Source organism: Solanum dulcamara, chromosome 10 (genome assembly GCF_947179165.1).
Source record: "Solanum dulcamara chromosome 10, daSolDulc1.2, whole genome shotgun sequence".
NCBI classification, from domain to species: Eukaryota; Viridiplantae; Streptophyta; class Magnoliopsida; order Solanales; family Solanaceae; genus Solanum; species Solanum dulcamara.
In genome coordinates this window covers 8,859,878-8,879,794 of record NC_077246.1, presented here as the reverse complement: position 1 = coordinate 8,879,794, position 19,917 = coordinate 8,859,878, and the positions used below count along the sequence as shown (strand labels likewise).

Below are 19,917 nucleotides of genomic sequence, written 5' to 3'. Positions count from 1 at the left end.
GATTATTTTTTTAAAAAATAGTATAGTTTTTGTATTAGAGAAAGAAGATTGGATATAGTTGAATAAAAAGACGTTGATTTTTAATATTTTTCTTCATATTATTAACGCTTCTATTTTAATTTATGTGATATATTTTGATTTAGTAAAGACTTTAAGTGTCATCTTCTACTGTATGCAACTTAACTTAGGGTCTCGTTATTTAACAACTTGCAAACAATCTTATTTTATTTGAATGCTAAAGTTTGTTTCACAAAATTTGGGATAATTTTAAATTTGAACTTAATTTGTGATGGTTTAAAAATATATCTTCATTTTAAATAATTATTTCTTTTCCTAATACTTAAATTCATTTGAACTTGAAATTTTTAGTTGAACCTATGATATATATATTTTTTTAAAAAAGAAGATTCTAATATTGGCATAAAAAATAATTCTATTAAACCCAACAAAAAATCCAACAAAAGGAAATGATTCCATTAAATGCACCAAAAATTAGAAGACATGGGTATTTTTGATACAAAAAGTAAATATAGAGCAAAACTGAGCTATTTTTGATAGTTCGAAGATAATTTTATCTCTTTTATGTCATGTTGGACTCTCGTGTCAACATCTAAATGGCTAACGTGGCAAGGCTAACGTCGTCGTAAGGGTATTTGTGGTCTAAAAAATAGACGGAAAGGATATTTTTGATACAAAAAATAAACGGAGAGTAAATGTGAGTTGTTTCGAATAGTTTGAGGGTATTGTTGATCCTTTTCCGTAACATAAATTGTCTTAATTACATGATGAAAACATAATACTATAACTTAAACCACATGGTTAATAGCATATCCCAACAGTTTGAACTAAAGTTATTGAGTTCTGGCGAATTGATACGTACTTTTACTAGCTTTGTGCCTCCGCCTCCCTGCTCGCTGAGGAGGAATCCATGAGCAATTTCTTGGAGAAATCTCACAACATGCTTAAGATCACATATTTTAGAGGTATTTGTTTCTTAAATTTTGCATCAGATCAAATTATACCACATAAGTTAAATGAATGACGGATGAGGTATTTTTAGGAAAAGTTCCAAGAAAAATGATACCTATACCCTCGAGAAGAAGCAGCTGAATAAGTTGTATTCAAGGCCCACGATATAATGGATGATACAACAAAAGTCGAAAAAGTGAAAAGCTTATGGTAGAATTTGATCGTAACTCTGAATAAACAAGGAAGTAGTTACATGAGTTGCAGGAAAAAGAGTTAATTATCTGATCAAATCCGAACTGATTTCTCAAATGGTCATTCAATAAATATCAGTTATTATCTTAAAAAGTCACTTTTTTTGTTGAAGAAACGTGACTTTCTAAGATAAAAATTATTAATTTAAATGACTATTTAAGAAATCAACCCGATCAAATCCATTGCTCTACCTATTATAGAATGCATCGTACAAAGAATTAGCAATGGATCATATGGCCAACTTTTGAAGGCTAATTACACTACTAAAAAACTGCCAAAAAGCGACACAAAAAAGAGACGGACTGCGTCGCTTTTTTTGTCAAACTCAACGGAAAAGCGACGGAGTCACTTCCGTCGCTTTTTTGCTCGACGCTTTTGAAGGAGCGGCGGATAGGGTCGTAAAAAGCGGCGGATTGCGTCGCTCCTAATTATTTTAATTAAAAATATATATATAAAAAAAACGACGGACTCCGTCTTTTTATTTTTTTTAAAAAAAGAAATTATTTAATACAAAGCGACGGACATTTAGTCTCCGTCCGTCGCTTTGTTTATCTGAATCTTTTCCAGAAAAGCGACGGACAGGGTCCTTTAGTCCATCGCTTTTCTGGAAAAATAGAAAAACAAAAACCAGAAAAGCGACGAACTAAAGGACCCTGTCCGTCGCTTTTCTGGAAAATATAAAAAAAAATAGAAAAGCGACGGACTAAAGGACCCTGTCCGTCACTTTTTCTGCCACACATTTGATAGTAGAAACCTGCAGTTTCTGTTGCCCACCTGCAATCAAAATTCAATTCAATTGTATTCAATTCAGCCCATTCAAACACAAATAACAACAAACAAAATCCGCAAAATACATAATAACAAACATAATTAAACACTTAAAATGAATAAAATCATAATTTAGAATGATTTAAAGTGTTTCAAAGTTAACAAAAAAAATTCAAAATGTTCATAAACAAACATATGGAACCCTAAGGACTATTTGCTATATATTCATCACTATCGTCGGAATCATTCGGAGTGGACACACTTGAATAACGGGGCGGAGGCTGACGGGCGAGGTTGAACACTTGTTCTTTAATTTGCTCAACTTTTTCATTCATACTTTTTTTATCCTCGATCCTTCTTTTCTCTGATTCTGTCAATGCGCGTATAAGTTCGGCAATATGCTGAGACATTGCAGCTATCTGAACTCCGTCAATGGCCTCATCTTGACGCGACGATCCAATACCTTCTAAATCTGATTGGAGTCGTCGTACATTATTCTTAGAGCTCATTCCATATATTCGGCCCTTGTGGCTGCCTCCAACCACTTTTTCTGTCCAAATTTGAGTGGACTGTTCAGGCGTTAGCTGAACCGAATCTCCCATCTCACATACGTGTCACTCATAATCTTGCTTCATATTAGAAAAATTATACTATAATATATCTTAAATAACTTACATAGGTTCGTTCGGTTCATTCCTCCACCCACTCATCTGGATCCGACTTATCAGTCTTTTTCTTCACATGAGTCTTTTTAAAGACTCCATGGCGATAGGGAGTGTCTCTCAATTCTTTTTCCTATAAATAAAAATACAATTAATGAAATAATATTTTGTGAAATAATTTATTTCAGAAAATGAATATAAACTTAAAATTTAAAAACCTTACCATCTCCCTCTAAATCGTACCAACACTCTTTGCACCTCCGGTGTGCAACGAGCCACCCTTTAGACTGGATCTTGCTTTTTTTCCTTGATCGGACAATTGTTTAAGCTCATCTATCAATGGTTGTAGATAGACATCAATCAAATTTTTAGGATTGCGAGGACCTGGAATAACACAACTTAGAAAGATGTACGGACTTGTCATGCACATTTCAGGAGGAAGGTTGTACGGGGTAAGAAATAAAGGCCAGCAAGAATAAGGTGAGGCAGCATTAGAGAATGGTGTGAAGCCATCTGCACACAAACCCAATCGTACATTTCTTGGTTCACTAGCAGAATTAGGATACATGTTATCAAAATGTTTCCATGCTTCTCCGTCAGATGGATGTGACAAGACACCCGGCGACCTTCTATATTCACGGTGTTATCTCATATGTGGGGTAAACCTCATCGATGCATACAACCTCTTTAATCTGGGAATAAGACGTAAATAATTCATCGCCTTAATTGAGACCATCTTTCCAGTAAGAGTCCTCATATAACAAGCTTGTCCAAAAAACTTACAACTTTCTAATTCACTATCAGTCTTGTAGAACAACATGCAACCATTAACACAATAATGAATTTTATCATACGACAATCCTAACTTGGAAATCAATTTCTTTGCCTGATAGAAGTTCTTAGGTATGTTAAACTCAGGATTAACCAGTTCGCCCAAAAGATCAACCATTGAGTCCATAGCCGCATGAGAAACACTCCAATCTGATTTAATATTCATTAAACTGACTGCAACTGACAAAACAGAATGCAGACTCCCTTCACATAGTGAATGACTAGCCTCTTCTAAATGTTGATAGAAGCGTCTTGCTTCTTCATTAGGAGTTTTATCAAAATATTGTTCGGGTTTCATCCCACCTTGAACCCCAAATGCATCATTAATCATTTCATGAACTCTATCATGTTGAAATATATAATGTTGAACTCTATCGTGTAGAACCCTATCATGTTCAATTCTAATTTGACTATGTGGTGCAAGCATATTATAATCATCCACGGGCAGCAGATTATAAAATATATTATTCAATCCATCTATTTCTCCATGATCAACCCATACAAAATATCTAGGCTTAAATCCATTACCATACAAATGAACCATAACTATATCTGGATTAAAAAAATTCAAATACCTACATTCACGACAAGGACACCTAACCAATCTATTTCGCGTAAAAACATCAAGTGTCATTGTATGATCGATAAAACTTCTTACACCGTCAATAAATTCAGGTTTCAAACCACCACCAACTTCATAATACATGTTATACATCCACAAACGATGATCCATCTACAAAATTACATATATTCAAGCTTAATTAGTTCATAAAGACTACAATTTATCGAGACTACAATTCATCGAGACTACAACTGTCATTAATTCAAGTTATAATTAATTAATTTATATAATAATTCAGTTTAAGTTATAATTAATTTAAGTTATAATTAATTAATTCATGTAATAATTAAGTTCAAGCTCTACTTAATTCAAATTATAATTAATTCAATTTATAATTAATTAATTTATATAATAATTAATTCAAGTTATAATTAAGTTCAAGTTCTAATTAATTCAAGTTATAATTAAGTTCAAGTCCGAATTAATTCAAGTTATAATTAAGTTCAAGTTCTAATTAATTCAAGTTATAATTAAGTTCAAGTTCTAATTAATTCAAGTTATAATTAAGTTCATATTCTAATTAATTCAAGTTATAATTAATTAATTCATATAATAATTAAGTTCAAGTTCTAATTAATTCAAGTTATAATTAAGTTCATATTCTAATTAATTCAAGTTATAATTAATTAATTCATATAATAATTAAGTTCAACTTTTAATTAATTCAAGTTATAATTAAGTTCATATTCTAATTAATTCAAGTTATAATTAATTAATTCATATAATAATTAATTTCAAGTTCTAATTAATTCAAGTTATCATTAATTTCATGTTCTAATTAATTCAAGTTATAACTAATTTCAATTTCTAATTAATTCAAGTAATAATTAATTCAAGTAAAAATTAAGTTTCAAACCTCATGACATTCAGATTGAAGTTATAAATTAAAATATCCTAAAATTCAAGTATCTAAGTTATTCAAACTAGCTATAAAGTTTAAAGAGTTCAAAATTTATACAAACCTAAAAAATTTCTAAGTTTAACTTCATGAGTCCTAAAGTTCAACTTCATGACTTTAAATATCTAACTCTACTTAGCTTAATTAGTTCTAAAGTCTAAAGATTTCAAATATTATACAAAACTAAAGTTCAAAATTAGTATCTAAGTTATTCTAATTATAAGTTCTAAATTAAAGTCCTATATATAATTTCCAATTTCCAATATTTTTCTAAGTTTCAAACTTCAAAATTTCCTATATTCATGTATCTAAGTTATTCTAAAGTTCAACATTAGCTTAATTAGTTCACAAGGTAGTTTAACCTCAACAAGATTTCTAAAGTAAACAAAAATTTCAACTTCAAAGTTCTAATTAAGTTCAACTTCTAAATTTAAGTATCCTAAAATTCAAATATCTAAATTATTCTAATTATAAGTTCTAAAGTCCTAAAACTCGAGCCTCTAATTAAGTTCAAATATTTTTCTTTAAGTTTCAAACTTCAAAACTTCCTAAGTTACAATCCAATATACAAGCAAACTACAACAAACTAAATGAAATAAACTAATTAAGTAACTACTAAATCACAAATTACTATCCAATTTACAATCTAATTCAAAAGACTCAAATCTAACTTAAAGCTTAAAATCAAAACTATAACTACATTCACTAATTTTACAATCCAATATACAAATAAACTACAACAAACTAAATGGCATAAACTAATTAACTAACTAACATCACAAATTACTAAAAAAATTACAATCTAATTCAACAACTCAAATCTAACTTAAGCCCTACAATCAAAATTATAACTACATTCACTAATTTCACAATCCAATATACAAATCAACTACAACAAACTAAATGTAATCACCTAATTAACTAACTAACATCACAAATTACTAAAAAATTTACAATCTAATTCAACAACCCAAATCTAAATTAAGCCCTAAAATCAAAACTATAACTACATTCACTAATTTTACAATCTAATATACAAATGAACTACAACAAACTAAATGTAATCAACTAATTAACAAATGACAAATAAAAAAATTAAAATTTAGTTTTAGGTTTAAGCCCTAACCTCTTAAAAATGAATAATAGTCCTAAAGCACCACAAGACGGCGGCGGCGGCGGTTGACTGACGGAGGACAGAGAAGGGGATGGTGGGACGGCTGTGGGAGGCGACAGATTTTAGAGAGAAGGCAGAGAGAAAAATTAGTTTAGAGAGAGAGAGAACTGAAAAAAATACGTTCTGTGTTGAAAATATTTAACAAAAAGCGACGGACAGCGACTCTAAGTCCGTCGCTTTTTAAAAAATATTTGACCGCCATTTTGACCAAAAAGCGACGGACAAAGCGACACCGTCCGTCGCTACGTTAAAAAAAACTAAATAAAACTAAAAGCGACGGACGGCGTTATAATATTTAATTTTTAAATAATTATTTTTTAATAAAATATTTATATAAAAATAATATTTAATTTTAGCGAAAAAACTTGTCAAAATAAGCGACGGACTAGGCATCACTGTCCGTCGCTCCTATTAAAAAAATTAAAAATAAATAAAAACGACGGACAACGTCATTTTCTCCGTCGCATTTTATTTGCGATGCAGTCCGTCGCTTTTTGTTCTCTCATTTTTTGTCAATTTTTTGTAGTGTTAGTAGATTTGAAATTCCTAATCAATCTTTACTTATTCTCGTGTTATTTGATTATTGCTAGTAGTAGTAGGTAGAGAAATAACACTGTTTACGGCAATGTTCATGGTCAAATCACATAATGCCATAATCGGCTCAACGCTCATATTTTCTACTGTGGACGCGTTTGCTAAAACTGTTTCGAATTATTCTCTCTTTCTTGGACAATAGTTACACTTTAAAAATATCAATGGATGTATATGATATTTTTGGAGAATTCGACACACGAATACAGATGTGGTATCGAAAGTAAAGACTTCATGCAACTTAGCTTATCTAGTACAATTAGCATGCTTAACGTTGAAGTGTATGATCATCTCACGATCAGTGGCGGAGCCATCTTGAGTTTAGGGGTTTAGCCGAAGCCCCTTCGGCGGAAAATTATATCATCTATACATAGTTAAAATAATTTGTTAATGTATATATAGTAGATGTCGAACCTCATTCGAATAATTTATATATCTACTCTTTAGATTTTGAACCCCCTTAATAAAAATTCTGGCTCTGCCACTGCTCGCGACCATCTCGTTTAAAAGCTTATAAGATGTTTGAGAAATCACTTTTTATTATTTAATGTATTCTCAACATGCCCCGACACATGCAGCTAGTGGAGGAACTAGAATTTTCATTAAGGGGGTTCAAAATCTGAAGAGTAGACATACAAACTAGTCGAAAGAGGTTCGACATATACTATATATACATAAAAAATTGTTTTAACTATATATAGATAGTACAATTTTTCGCTGAAGGGGATTCGGCCGAACCCTCTGGACTCAAGGTGGCTCTGCCACTGCACGCGACCCTGATTATTTTTTTATGAACCAAATACGTGAAAATTCTTCTTTTTTATATATAATAATGATTGCAGTGAGATTCAATCTCAGATTTTATGCCCACTTTGATATCATATTGAAATATGTGATCATCTTATTTAAAAGCTTAAGCTATTAAAAACACACATTTAGTATTTAATTATATTCTCAACACATAATTTTGATCAAAAATTATTTTCTCGAATGTTGGAATTTAATATGATTTTTCCCTCGGTTGTACAACACCTAACCCAACATATCGTGCAAGATATGTTTGTCAGAAATTCGGTGAGGCGCTTTTGATTTGTTTGGTGTGACAATCATGAAAATTATGAAACAAAAGATTAAAAGGAGAAGGAAAACTAATTATATATGCACCAAACAAATTAAAAACAAAATCTAGAAACCAATATAGATACTACGAACCTAAATGCCCATACCACACGGGGAAATAAAAGAGGGGCCTCCTATGAGTAGGCAAAGATCAAAGAGTAAGACTGAGTTGACCACAAGAAACTTCCCATCTTCTACCTCCATGCTTTTTTAGCGACCTACATATAGATTTAAGTGTGTTTGGTGTACCTATATGGATTGTAGTGATATTGTTTCATTCTTAATCAGAAGTATGAAGTTCGAGTCCTGAATATGGTGAAAATGTCGTTCGGAGCGTCATCCAAAAATAAATCCTGCAATTCATGATTCAAATTTAGTCAAAGCTCCAATGTGGACTTCCGGACACCGAATTTGAATTTTAAAAAAAAAAAGTGCATTTGATGCGCAAGAAAATGTTTTTTTTTTTGGAAAATGTTTTCTGAGACAATAAGTAATTTTCTTGTTTCTTTTGTTTTTTTAATAAATAAACAAAAAATATTTATATATAATTTATTCAAATTAAACACCATGGGAGGTGGGAGCTAGGGTAGGAGTGTGGGGGTGGAGATGGAGATGGGGTTACGACGGGTGGGAGTGTAGATAGTGTGTGCTGGAGGGTTGGGAGAAGACAATTAATGTGAAATGTTATTCATGAAATTTAATTTTTCTACTTTCTTATTTTAAGAAATTTATATTTTTTGAAAAAATTATTCTCCAAAAATTTTTACCAATCAACATGAAAATAATTACAAACATTCTCCTCCGTACCAAGCACACCCAGTGCAATAATTATCTGAAAAATTATGTACTACTCCCTTCGTTCTTAAATAAATGATGTTTTTAACTTACGCACAATTTTTAAGAAAGTACTCATACCTAGAAAATAAAGAGTGTTTTTACTAATTTATTCCTAATTAAATACCTTGAAGAAAAAAGTGCTTACTATTTGATAGTATAAAACTCTATATATCAAGAGAAGGGTAATTTTGGAAGGATAAGATCAATTTCTCCTTGAAATTCTAACACAGCACTTATTTATTTATTTTTTTTAAAAAAAAGAGGCTAAAACATCACAACACGAAGGAAGTATTTTAGATTATTGGTGTGTTCGCTATTAAGGAAAATAGTAGGTTTTTAATTTATCTTTTTGTATTCGATATGTAAAATAAAAATATTGTTTAAACGAACTTAAAAATTATTAATTCTAAGAAATTTGTTTTCTCTAAGAAAAATATTTTTCAAAAATTTTGTCCAATCGAGCATGAGAAATTGGAATATAGTTTTTACCAACCGACGTTATTTTATTTTGCTTTCACTTATCACCTTCTATTCAAAGTCTCAGTTTGTCTATGTTCTCTAATCCACCGTTCCAAAATAATTAGTCATTTTCTACATGTAAAAAACATGCTTATTTGCCATTGACATAACTTGTTGTAGGTAGGATACAAAACAAATGGTTTGGTACAAGGTAGATTGTGGTATTTTATTCATGTTGCTTTAGCTTATGTTTAATTTATATTTAAATTTGGTAAAGTCTAATGAACATTTTAAATTTCATGTTTAGACGAAACCACCGTGTAATGGGATAACATTAGGAGTACAACTTTTGCTTTTTCTATATTCCCCTTCATGAATATGATGATACTTATAAACTTGAGACACATTTAATTAAACTATTCATTTTCCTACTACGTTGAATTTTACTAGTAATGATTAGTGGGAGTACTCCTACATCCAAATTTATATAGCATAGATCGAATTTTGAGAGTCAAATAAGAAAAAATTTGTCGTGATTTATTCATATGCTTTTTAAATATTTTGAATCTTTAATTCTTATGACTTAAAGATTGTATGTTTAAATTTACAGTCAAAATAAAGAACTTTAACTCTCGAAATTCGAACTCCAAACTTTCAAAAGTTGAAGAAATAAACACATGAACTAGCTGAAGGAGATTCGACATCTATTATATATACATAAAAAATAAATTTAGCTATATATAATTTTTCGTCGAAAAGAGTTCGAATAAGTAAGCTAGCTCCGCCGTTCTTGGTCATACAAATTGGGACGGGGGAATATTTTATAGTACAATTTCTTCTTCTTTACAATGCTATCTTTATTATGGAATAGAAATGGTTTATTTGTCTGTGGGTGGTACACTTTTTGGTTGAGTCCATGCTCTTTCCCTTCTCATTTCTTTATATGTTGGTTTTTTGTTTTTTTGTGTGTGGGGTTCTCCTTTTCCTTCCCAGTAGCTTCAGCGCCTAATATACTTGTACTCACCGACCGTCACTTACCCTTTTTATATCCCACACGTACGGGCAGTGGATAGCAATATTGACTATAACAACTTTCTTAAACACAGACACAACTACTTCATCATTCACTACTAGAGTTCCCATCATACACAATCCGGTTTTCATTGCCGGCGGCCTGACTATTTTGAATTCGCACACTTCTGGATCGAAAGATTCATTGCAACCATCATCCCACTAAGCCTTTGTATTTTGTTGGTTGCTCCCTACTAAGAAATTCTCCGTTCTAGGCTTGGAGTCAAAGATTTCTAGTTAAGGATCAAGAGATCATTTTCAACCATACCCACCAAGCCTCGTGTGTTGTTTCAGTTTTTAACTATCTGCTCAACCTGACTAATTTGGATTCACGTTGAGCCCTATCTAATAAGAAATTCTCCATTATCAAGCTTGAAGTCAGAGATTTCTAATTAAGAATCGAGAGATTCTAACGTCCATCCCACCAAGCACAAACAAGTTGGTCCTCTGCCTTATTCTCGTGTCCATTATGGCTTTCCTTAGGTGCTTTGGGTACAACGTAAAGCGCGGTGGAGTTGCTGATGTCCGTGTTTTCGCAGAAGGCGATAAAGAAGATCAATCAGATAGCACAATGACTGCTGGTGCAACGAGATATACAAGCGACAAGTTGAAGAAATTCACCATGAATTTCTCAAATTCCAATATAATTGCCTGTGGAGGATTTAGCAGAGTCTATTTAGCTAATTTCCCTGATTCATCTCTCAAAGCTGTCAAAATCATGGACCGCAGCAGCGAGCGTCTCAACAGAATCTACAAACAAGAATTAGACATCTTGGTTAAAATCCAGCACGACAACATAGTTAAACTTCTTGATCATTGTGATGATGATGAATTCGGAAACATGCTGGTATTTGAGTATGTCCCAAAAGGTACTCTACAGGACAAACTCCACGGAAACAACACAATTCTTTCCTGGAGAAACCGAATGGCGGTTGCATTTCAACTTGCTCAAGCTATTGATTATCTACATGACAAATGTGCTCTACAAATTGTGCATAGCGATATCAAATCTTCGAATATTTTGCTAGATGATCAATTCAACTGTAAACTTTGTGATTTTGGGTCTGCGAAAATTGGATTTTCTTCTTCCATTTCACCACCAACAAATCGAGTGATGCTCGGTTCTCCAGGTTATACTGATCCTCATTACTTGAGAACCGGCATTGCCTCCAAGAAAAACGACATTTATAGCTTTGGAGTCATTATTTTAGAACTCATTTCAGGAGTTGAAGCCTTTTCCTCAGTTAGTGGGGAGAGACTGATATCGAAAGCTGCTTCGATTTTGAACGATGCATCTAAGGTAGCGGAAATAATGGATCCACGCCTCGATAGGAATTACGTATTGGAGGAAGCTAAGGCCATGGTTACACTTGCAGCATTATGTTTAAGTGATTTCCCAGGTCTTAGACCCTCTGCTTCTGAAATCTTGGAGAATATGAGAAGTAGAATATCTTCCATCTCCTTTCTATGTTCAGTTGGTAAAAAGGTTTGAGCTAGGAAGCGCAAGGAGTCATCTGAAACCCCTTCAGCGAAAAATTACATCGTCTATAATTACAACAATATTTATGTGTGATACTAGTTAAAGGTTCATGTAAATTTGTATAGGGATATGTCACAAATGAAAGTTGTCATAGCTAAGCAAAGAATTAGTTCAAGAAACTCCTTACAAATTGAGAGTTGAAATTTTGAATGGTCACTTAGATTCACTTTAAATTTGGTCTCAAATATGTCGTTATTGTTATCGTTGTAGAACTTGCTCGGATTTTTTTAAATCAATGTGTCACAAATTTTAATGTTATTAATTATGATTATTTTTTTAATCAATTTGTCACAAAATCTAATATTATTAATTATGATCATTATTTTAATATTACATATATTAAGTAGGCGTTTGGACATGCTATATAAAATCATGAGATGAAATCAACGTTTGGATATGTGATTTCACACTGATTTCATATTATGAGATGAAATCTCAAATTCTTCAAAAATCATGATTTGGAATTTTTCAAATACAAAAATTGACCCACAAATTTATATTTTATAAAAACAACCCCACATTTATATTTACTTACCATTTGTTTCATATGTAAATAAAATTAATTCTTATTTTACCATTTAATTCACCAAATTCATTATTTTTTATCAAATTTATTTACCAATTAAATTTTTTACTACTTCATTCAAATCAACTTTTAATAAAAAATAATTTTTCATCATTATATTGAGCGGACAAGACTCACAAAAATGTCATTAATTTCACAATGGGATAAGATATACTTTATAACCACCACAATGACATTAATATTACAGTGGGATAAGAAAGACTCACAACAATGGCACTAACATTATGATATTGACACACAAGTGACAATTGTAATAGCTTGTGCAGTGTTACATAATTTCTTGCGAGAATACCAAAGAAGTGATGAAATATTTATGGTCTATGAACATGAAGATATAGTTATTGATGATATTGATCAATAAATGGCTCAAAGCAGCAATGTTGATTCATCTTCTCGGTCATATGATCGAGAAATGTAAGTTCAACGTGAGGAGATTGTCCATACTATGTGTGAGGATTATATTAAAGACTAGTACACTACAACTTATGTTTAATTCTATTTTGTTGTTGAATTAATAAGGTTTAATCAATAAATATTGTATTTTTTTAAGAATAGTTTTCTTATAGCATATTACGCGATTTTATAAACTTTTATTTATTTGGTAAGATTGAATAAATAATTGGGAGAACTTTAATAGTTATACAACTTATTGTTACGATCCCGATCCGCCGTAACTGACATCCACACTAACCCTTCGGTGGGAGAACCATTACTACAACCCAACTAACAACAATCGCAAGGTATACAAAAGTTTAAAGATGCGGAAACAGGTTTAATCAACAAAATATAGTCTGAGTTTTCATAAGCTCATAATTATCTAGTTATCGACCCCAAACACGCGGAAGTAAAATCATCTTAGGAATTGAAAGTTAATCGTACCAAAACTCTAAACAACCAACAAGCCTAGAAAAGGAATGCAATCCCCCAAAAAAATTATTAAGAGTTAACCAATGTTTGAACATCTAAGTCCCGGACGAAGGACTAGTATAAAGGAGAGAGTCCACAGCAGCATGAAAGAATAGCTCACCCTTGGACTCGAACACAATCACTCCTCTAGCGCGAGGTCTCTCCGAAGCCGGCTGAATATGCCTTGTACTCAACAAAGACAGAGCAAGTGTAGTATCAATACGCAAAACCAACAGTGTACTAGTAGGATCACACGGCTATCCAATAAATGGATCGTGGACAAGTAAACTCAATATAATAAGTACATATATATAGAATAACTTAACCATTTTCACATAAATCAGTACTCAACAAGATCACAGTTTGTCAATTCCAATATCATACAATTTCACATAAGGATCCTCTCATGGGACCTGCAAACACTTAACTTGTGTCGGAACGTGACACCCGATCTAATTTATGTGTCAGAACGTAACACCCGATCCCAACATATAAAACAGCCACAATTACATTCAATATTCAATATTATGTCCCCAAGAACAGGTCCATCACAAAACATGCCAACAATTGATCACTTCAAGTATTCAATGATGTACTTCCATATTCATATACACACATGCATGTCATGAAGCAATTTAATAAGTACATGAAACATGTACGGGAAACAAAACCATCACCTACCTCGAATTCGAGATTCAACAACTCTAAAGTGCAAGAGTTTTCCCTTTTCGGGTTCGTTCCTCTTGCTCTTGATCTAAAACAAGTCACATATATACAAAGGATCAATACAATGGCCTAGCTCACATGAATTATAACATAATTCCCTTCCTAGATCAAAATCCATGATTCTAACCCCACCCCAAGGCTATTTTCCATCCTTACCCACAGCCCAAAACCCTTCCATCCTAGTTTATGGGTTTTAGGAATCGAATGATGAGTTTAGGGAGTAGAATTCTAACTTTAAGCGTGGAAATCCATGAAAAAATAATGAAAATCATCCCGGGTCGCCTTTTGACGTTTTAGGAACAGTCTTTGCTGAATAAAATCATTTTTGGGGTTTTTTCCATCTTTAAGTCGCGATTGTCCCGCTCTGACGGGACTATCCTGCTCTGGCAGGACAATTCCCGCTCTGGCAAGACAATTCCCTCTCTAGCTGGTTGCGCGAAAACAGAGAGTTCAGAACTTGAGCTCCAAACCCCCATTTTATAACACAACCCCTCCCCAAGACGCATTAAATTATACCCTTAACGCCAAGTCCAATTTTGGGAGTTTTACTCTCCCGAATGTCATTCCGCGATGCCGTAAATGCTCGATATCGTCTTGGCTATCAGCTTACCCAATCAAATTAGAGATTTGATCCCCCACCATTCTGGCCCATGCTAAAAATTTTCGAAGCTACTACCCGAAATTTTCTGACCCAAGATCCTTCTCCATTGGCCTATCGATAATGATAGGGACAGGTCGTTGCACTTATGAATTTTTATGTTAATGAAAAAACATACAACATAAAAAGTCCAAATCGCATGTCCAAACAAAACTTCAAGTTCATCTCATAATTTCATATCATGATTTCATATCGCATGGCCAAACTAGCCCTAAGTATGTATATAGCTGCATGTTTAAAATTTTGTGTTATTCTTTAATATCTATATAGATAAACAATTTTTATTGTCATAACTGAGTATTTTTTAAATTAAAAATTAAAACTTTACGTATGATAAAAATAGATAATCCCTGTTAAAAATTTACAGAGTACACCTCTATTTTTATTAATATTTTTATATTACCAGCATTGAAATATATTGAAAAAGTTATTATTACCAATTATTTTTACTTGTTAAACAGATACTAGAATTTTGATTATTATTAAAATATTAACCTTTTATTTGCTCATTTATTTCATTCTAGAAAATCATTAACTTATATATTCAATTAGTATTTCTTACTATCGAAAATTAATATTTACTTTTTTCATTGAAAATTGTTACATAGATTATGAAAAAAATCATAATTTTAAGAAGTAAAAAGAGAAGATAAAGGTTGATAATACAAATGGTGAAATAGGTATTTAGAAAAATCAATTAGTTAAAGAAGGGAGAATATCTATTATTTATAATTGAGGGAGGAGTTTGATTTTTAAAACAAAGTTAGAAATGGTAAACGATTTTCACCCATTTAAAATAGACAAATTCCCCCCTCCCCCCCCCAAACACACACACACACATATATATAGGAGGGGGGAGACCTGATATACCTGATATACCCTTGACTTTGCGATTTAGATTTGATATATCCCTCGTTATAAAATGACTTACATATATCCTTACAATTATAAAAGTGGCTCACATATATCATATCGTTACAAAAGTGGCTCACATATACACTTTTTAACTGACGAAAGTGAAAAAAATAATTTTAAATTTATTTACTTGATTTTGATTAAAACAATTCATGTTTGGAGGGTATGTATGATCTTTCTAACCAAGTTCAGGGGTATATTCAATCCTTTTGATTTTTTTTATTTCTTTGATTCCACAATTAATTTGAGTTTTAATTAAATATCTTCCTTATAGATCTATTTTCTTATCATTATTTGAGTTTTTTATTCTTATTTCAGTTTTTTCTTTCATTATTTAGTGTGAAAATATTAGAAAATAAAGAAAAAATTAATGTGAAAGAAAAAAGTGAAAAAAATTAAAACTAATTTGTTTGCAGTTATATTGTAATTTTTTTTAATTGTATTTGTAAAAAGATTAGGGTATCTGTGATAAATTTTACCAGAAAATAAATTTTAAAAAATAAATTTAATCATCAAAATGATAAATCCAAATTAGTAGTAGAAGTCAAAAAAATTCACGTGTGAAAAGAATTAAATATTCCATGAATTATTTTGTTTAAAAAAGTAAACAAAATAAATTTAAAATGAGTTTTTTTATAAATATATATGAGTCACCTTTATAAGAAAAGTATATCAAATCTAAATTACAAAGTTAAAGTCATGTCATTTTCCCCTCAATTTTTGCTAAAAACTCTCTATATAATATTATAGTTGTAATATATTTCTTTTGTCCTTTTTCCCCCTTATCTACTTGGAGAGGGTCTTACCATTTAGGACTGAGAGGCAAAGAGCCGAGGAGTAGATAGCTAGAGATAACAACAATGGCTCTTCAATACTCTTCTTCGTTAATGTTCACTGCTCCTTCACCAAAATCTCTCTCTTCTTCACCTAACAAAACCCCGTTTCTCGGTTTCTCCATGGCAGCCCCTTCGTTTCAATCATTAGCCCTTTCCAGGATCAATCGGACAACCCAAATTCGTAGCCAAGACAAAGCTGCTTATATTGCTCTTGACCAGCGATGGATGTTCGAAGAATCTGAAATCGATGGCCCTGTAAACTTAAAATTTCTCCCTTTTTATCTTTTCGCCATTTATTTATCTGACTTGAGTTTTCTCTAGCTGAGCTGATAATTCGTTAGATTTTCAAACCTAGGCTACCTGCGTATACTTAAATTTTGGGAAAATCAATTCTTGAGCGAAGCTTCCCGTCATTTTTATGACTTGCCACAGTCCTTAAAAATGCATTATAATAGATTCAAGGTTTTGGGAAATTTGTATAGTTAATAACAACGGTAAATTAGGAATTAAGTGATAAATAATTTATTGACTTTTTAAACTGGACAAGTTGAATAAGAAACTGTCAAACAGCTATAAGATTTCATAATGCTATGTTTTGTCTATCCCCTTGAATCTACAGATTGACAGCACCACCTTCTTTCGAAAGGAAAAAAGATGAATTTTGCTAGCTTACCTGCAGAAATACATGAGAAGCTAAGTTTCAAAGTAATTCTGTGTCTCTCCAGGATAGATTGCCTGCTTTGGCAGTTAACCAATGACTTGAAAATCTCATTGGCACTATGTTTAAGAAATGTTAAAGACACTGAATTGCATGTAGTGTTGCTGCTGGGGGTGCTTCTACTATCTACTTTAATATTGAGAGAGACAGAGAGTGTCCGGGGATGAGTTGAATGACTAGGGGCATATCGATCCAAAGTATTGCAACTATCAGGCATATTATGGAGAATATAAGCTCTGGCAATAATATTATCTTGAGGTTTAGCGATGTCCGTAAGTTTTGTGATTCAACATGACTTACTTTCTTAATCAATGAACATAACACGAGTTTTATTTTAAAAATTTGTCTAGAGTTGCTGAAGCAAGGTGTATGAATGTTTCTGCATGATTGAATGGATAAGATAGGACAGATAACTTATTCTTCTTTCTTCCTGTAGGACATTTGGAACGAGACATGGTATCCCAAGGCTGCTGACCATGTGAACACTGACAAACCTTGGTATATCGTTGATGCCACTGACAAAATTCTTGGAAGATTGGCATCAACTATAGCGATACATATGAGAGGGAAGAATCTGGCCACATACACTCCAAGTGTTGACATGGGTGCATTTGTCATAGTGGTAAGTTTCTGTGAGAAAAGCATGTTAACTTATCTGCTGTTTTTAGGAAAAAGGGCATTGGGATCCTACTTTTTCCTTTTTGAATTGTAGGTCCTATGAATTCCATATCCTCACTTAAGAATGTCGGACCATGTAGTCTTAGCAGACTTTGATAGAAGATCATTGAAAGATGAAAATGGATGTTTAATGTGCCCCCCTGGGCTTTGGACTAGTGGTGAGAGAGTAGCGTGTGATGTAACAATAGAAAAAAAAGAGCAACATGTGATGTGTAGGTTAGACGCAATGAACGGATCTGAACTTGCTGCAGACACGAGCCTGGTTCAGATCCACCAAGTTCTAAATCACACGCCATTGATTCCCAGCAATTTCTCAGTTTTTTGAAAAAAGGAGTGAATGCTATCTTTCCTTGTGATTATTTTTGATGACTGGTCATATTTCAACGAAAGCCTTTTGCTAGTATGTTCAGTTTTAGAGGCTTCTTTCATTTTGCATCTCATGACATCGAGGTCCCTGAGGCATGGTTCTTTATTCAACTTCGATGAAATCTTTTGTGTTGCATAAGAAACGCCGGGTGATGCTTACTTCCTGACCACTCCTATTATCACTTAGCTAGACTTCTGTTTGTTCAACTTTGATGAAATCCTTTGTGTGCATAGGAACCTGGTGCTACTTACTGTCTGATCACTTCTCGTAGTATCACTTAACCAAGGTTAAACTTGAATTACACACTTCAAATTATACCTTCGTTAATCCACATGAGCATTAAATATGACAATTAGGCATGCGCCACTGCCATATTAGTTGGGTAAATAAGAAAATTAGATTGTTTGACCCCACATCTGGACAGGGGACCTAGTGTGTAAGATAGCATTATATAACTTTCACTTTCTAGCTCTCTTTGAGTGTAAATTATTTGCTAGTCTGCAGTTTGATAGCTGAGTAATTTTGTTTTTACTTGAACACCAAAAGGTTAATGCTGAGAAGGTTGCTGTGTCTGGGAAGAAGAGGAGCCAAAAACTTTATAGGAGGCACTCTGGCAGACCAGGTGGGATGACAGTGGAGACTTTTGATCAACTGCAACAGAGAATTCCTGAAAGAATCATTGAGCATGCTGTCCGTGGCATGCTTCCCAAAGGAAGGGTCAGTATGCTTTACTATTTGTGGAGTTTCATTCCATGTTAGACCTATATGAGTTTTCTTAATTATGTCGATCAACCTAAAGAAGATGTTAGGCAATTTAGATATAATGTTGGGGACAAAGTATCACTTATCAGATTTTAGGGACTCCATAATAACTCTCACATAGCGGTATCATCCATGGAACTTACAATATACTCGTGTTTTTGTGTGTGTATGTGTATTATTTATTTTTACACACACATACACTCACATATAAACCAACCCCACTTCGAACTAATGATTTTAAATCCTAGATTCGCCTCTGCATAAAAGAGTATTACTTCTTTGAATGGAGGGTTGTATGCAGAGAATGGATTAACAGATACCTTACCCTTAATCCTACATCATCTCTGTACGGCTATTGTTTACTTCTAAATTATGCAACGGTGGTTTTCTCATGCTTCTGGTTTTCCTTATCATGTGCATGTTCTCCCCCCCCCCCCCCCAAATGACATTGACAAGTTCATTTATTGGATCTTAGAATTGGTGGTGATTGCACTTGCTTTGCCTTGAATCACTGATTACAATCTGTAGGGAAAAAAGTCTGCCTTTTTTTACATTTTATATACTCCAAATACTAAAAAGATTCAATTTTCTGTTTATGCAGCTTGGTAGACAACTATTTACCCATCTTAAAGTGTATAAAGGTCCTGAACATCCTCATGAGGCACAGAAACCTGTTGAATTGCCCATTAGAGACAAAAGGATACAGAAGCAGCGGTGAACTCTAAGCGATTCTACTGAGGAGCGGTTCTCATTTTTGACTGTTGATACTCCTTTAAGTTGTCTGTTTAACAAGTGTTACCTCATATTTGAACTCCAATATTGTAGCTGGTCTCCTGCTATTCTTCTGTATGCTTTTTGTAGAGGTTTTCATTACAAATTTATTTGCCTCCACCTTTTCTAAGCCATTTATGTTGTTTAGGGGTTTCAGTTCTAATGAATGTTTCTTCAATGGTTCTTGTCACCTCCCTTCGT

The 19,917-nt window shown here is 32.7% G+C and overlaps 2 protein-coding genes across 2 annotated transcripts; both read left to right on the top strand.

Annotated features, from left to right (window-relative positions):
- The first annotated feature begins 10,118 nt into the window (after positions 1–10,118).
- LOC129870827 (probable receptor-like protein kinase At1g33260) lies at positions 10,119–12,027 on the top strand. The gene has a single exon (XM_055945703.1). The coding sequence runs from the start codon at positions 10,723–10,725 to the stop codon at positions 11,743–11,745; it is 1,023 nt and encodes a 340-aa protein (XP_055801678.1). The 5' UTR covers positions 10,119–10,722; the 3' UTR covers positions 11,746–12,027.
- Positions 12,028–16,350: 4,323 nt separating this feature from the next.
- LOC129870737 (50S ribosomal protein L13, chloroplastic-like) lies at positions 16,351–19,906 on the top strand. The gene is made up of 4 exons (XM_055945593.1): positions 16,351–16,675; positions 17,575–17,760; positions 18,730–18,900; positions 19,547–19,906. Exons 1-4 carry the CDS (start codon positions 16,445–16,447, stop codon positions 19,661–19,663), a joined length of 705 nt encoding a protein of 234 aa, XP_055801568.1. The 5' UTR covers positions 16,351–16,444; the 3' UTR covers positions 19,664–19,906.
- Positions 19,907–19,917: the final 11 nt, after the last annotated feature.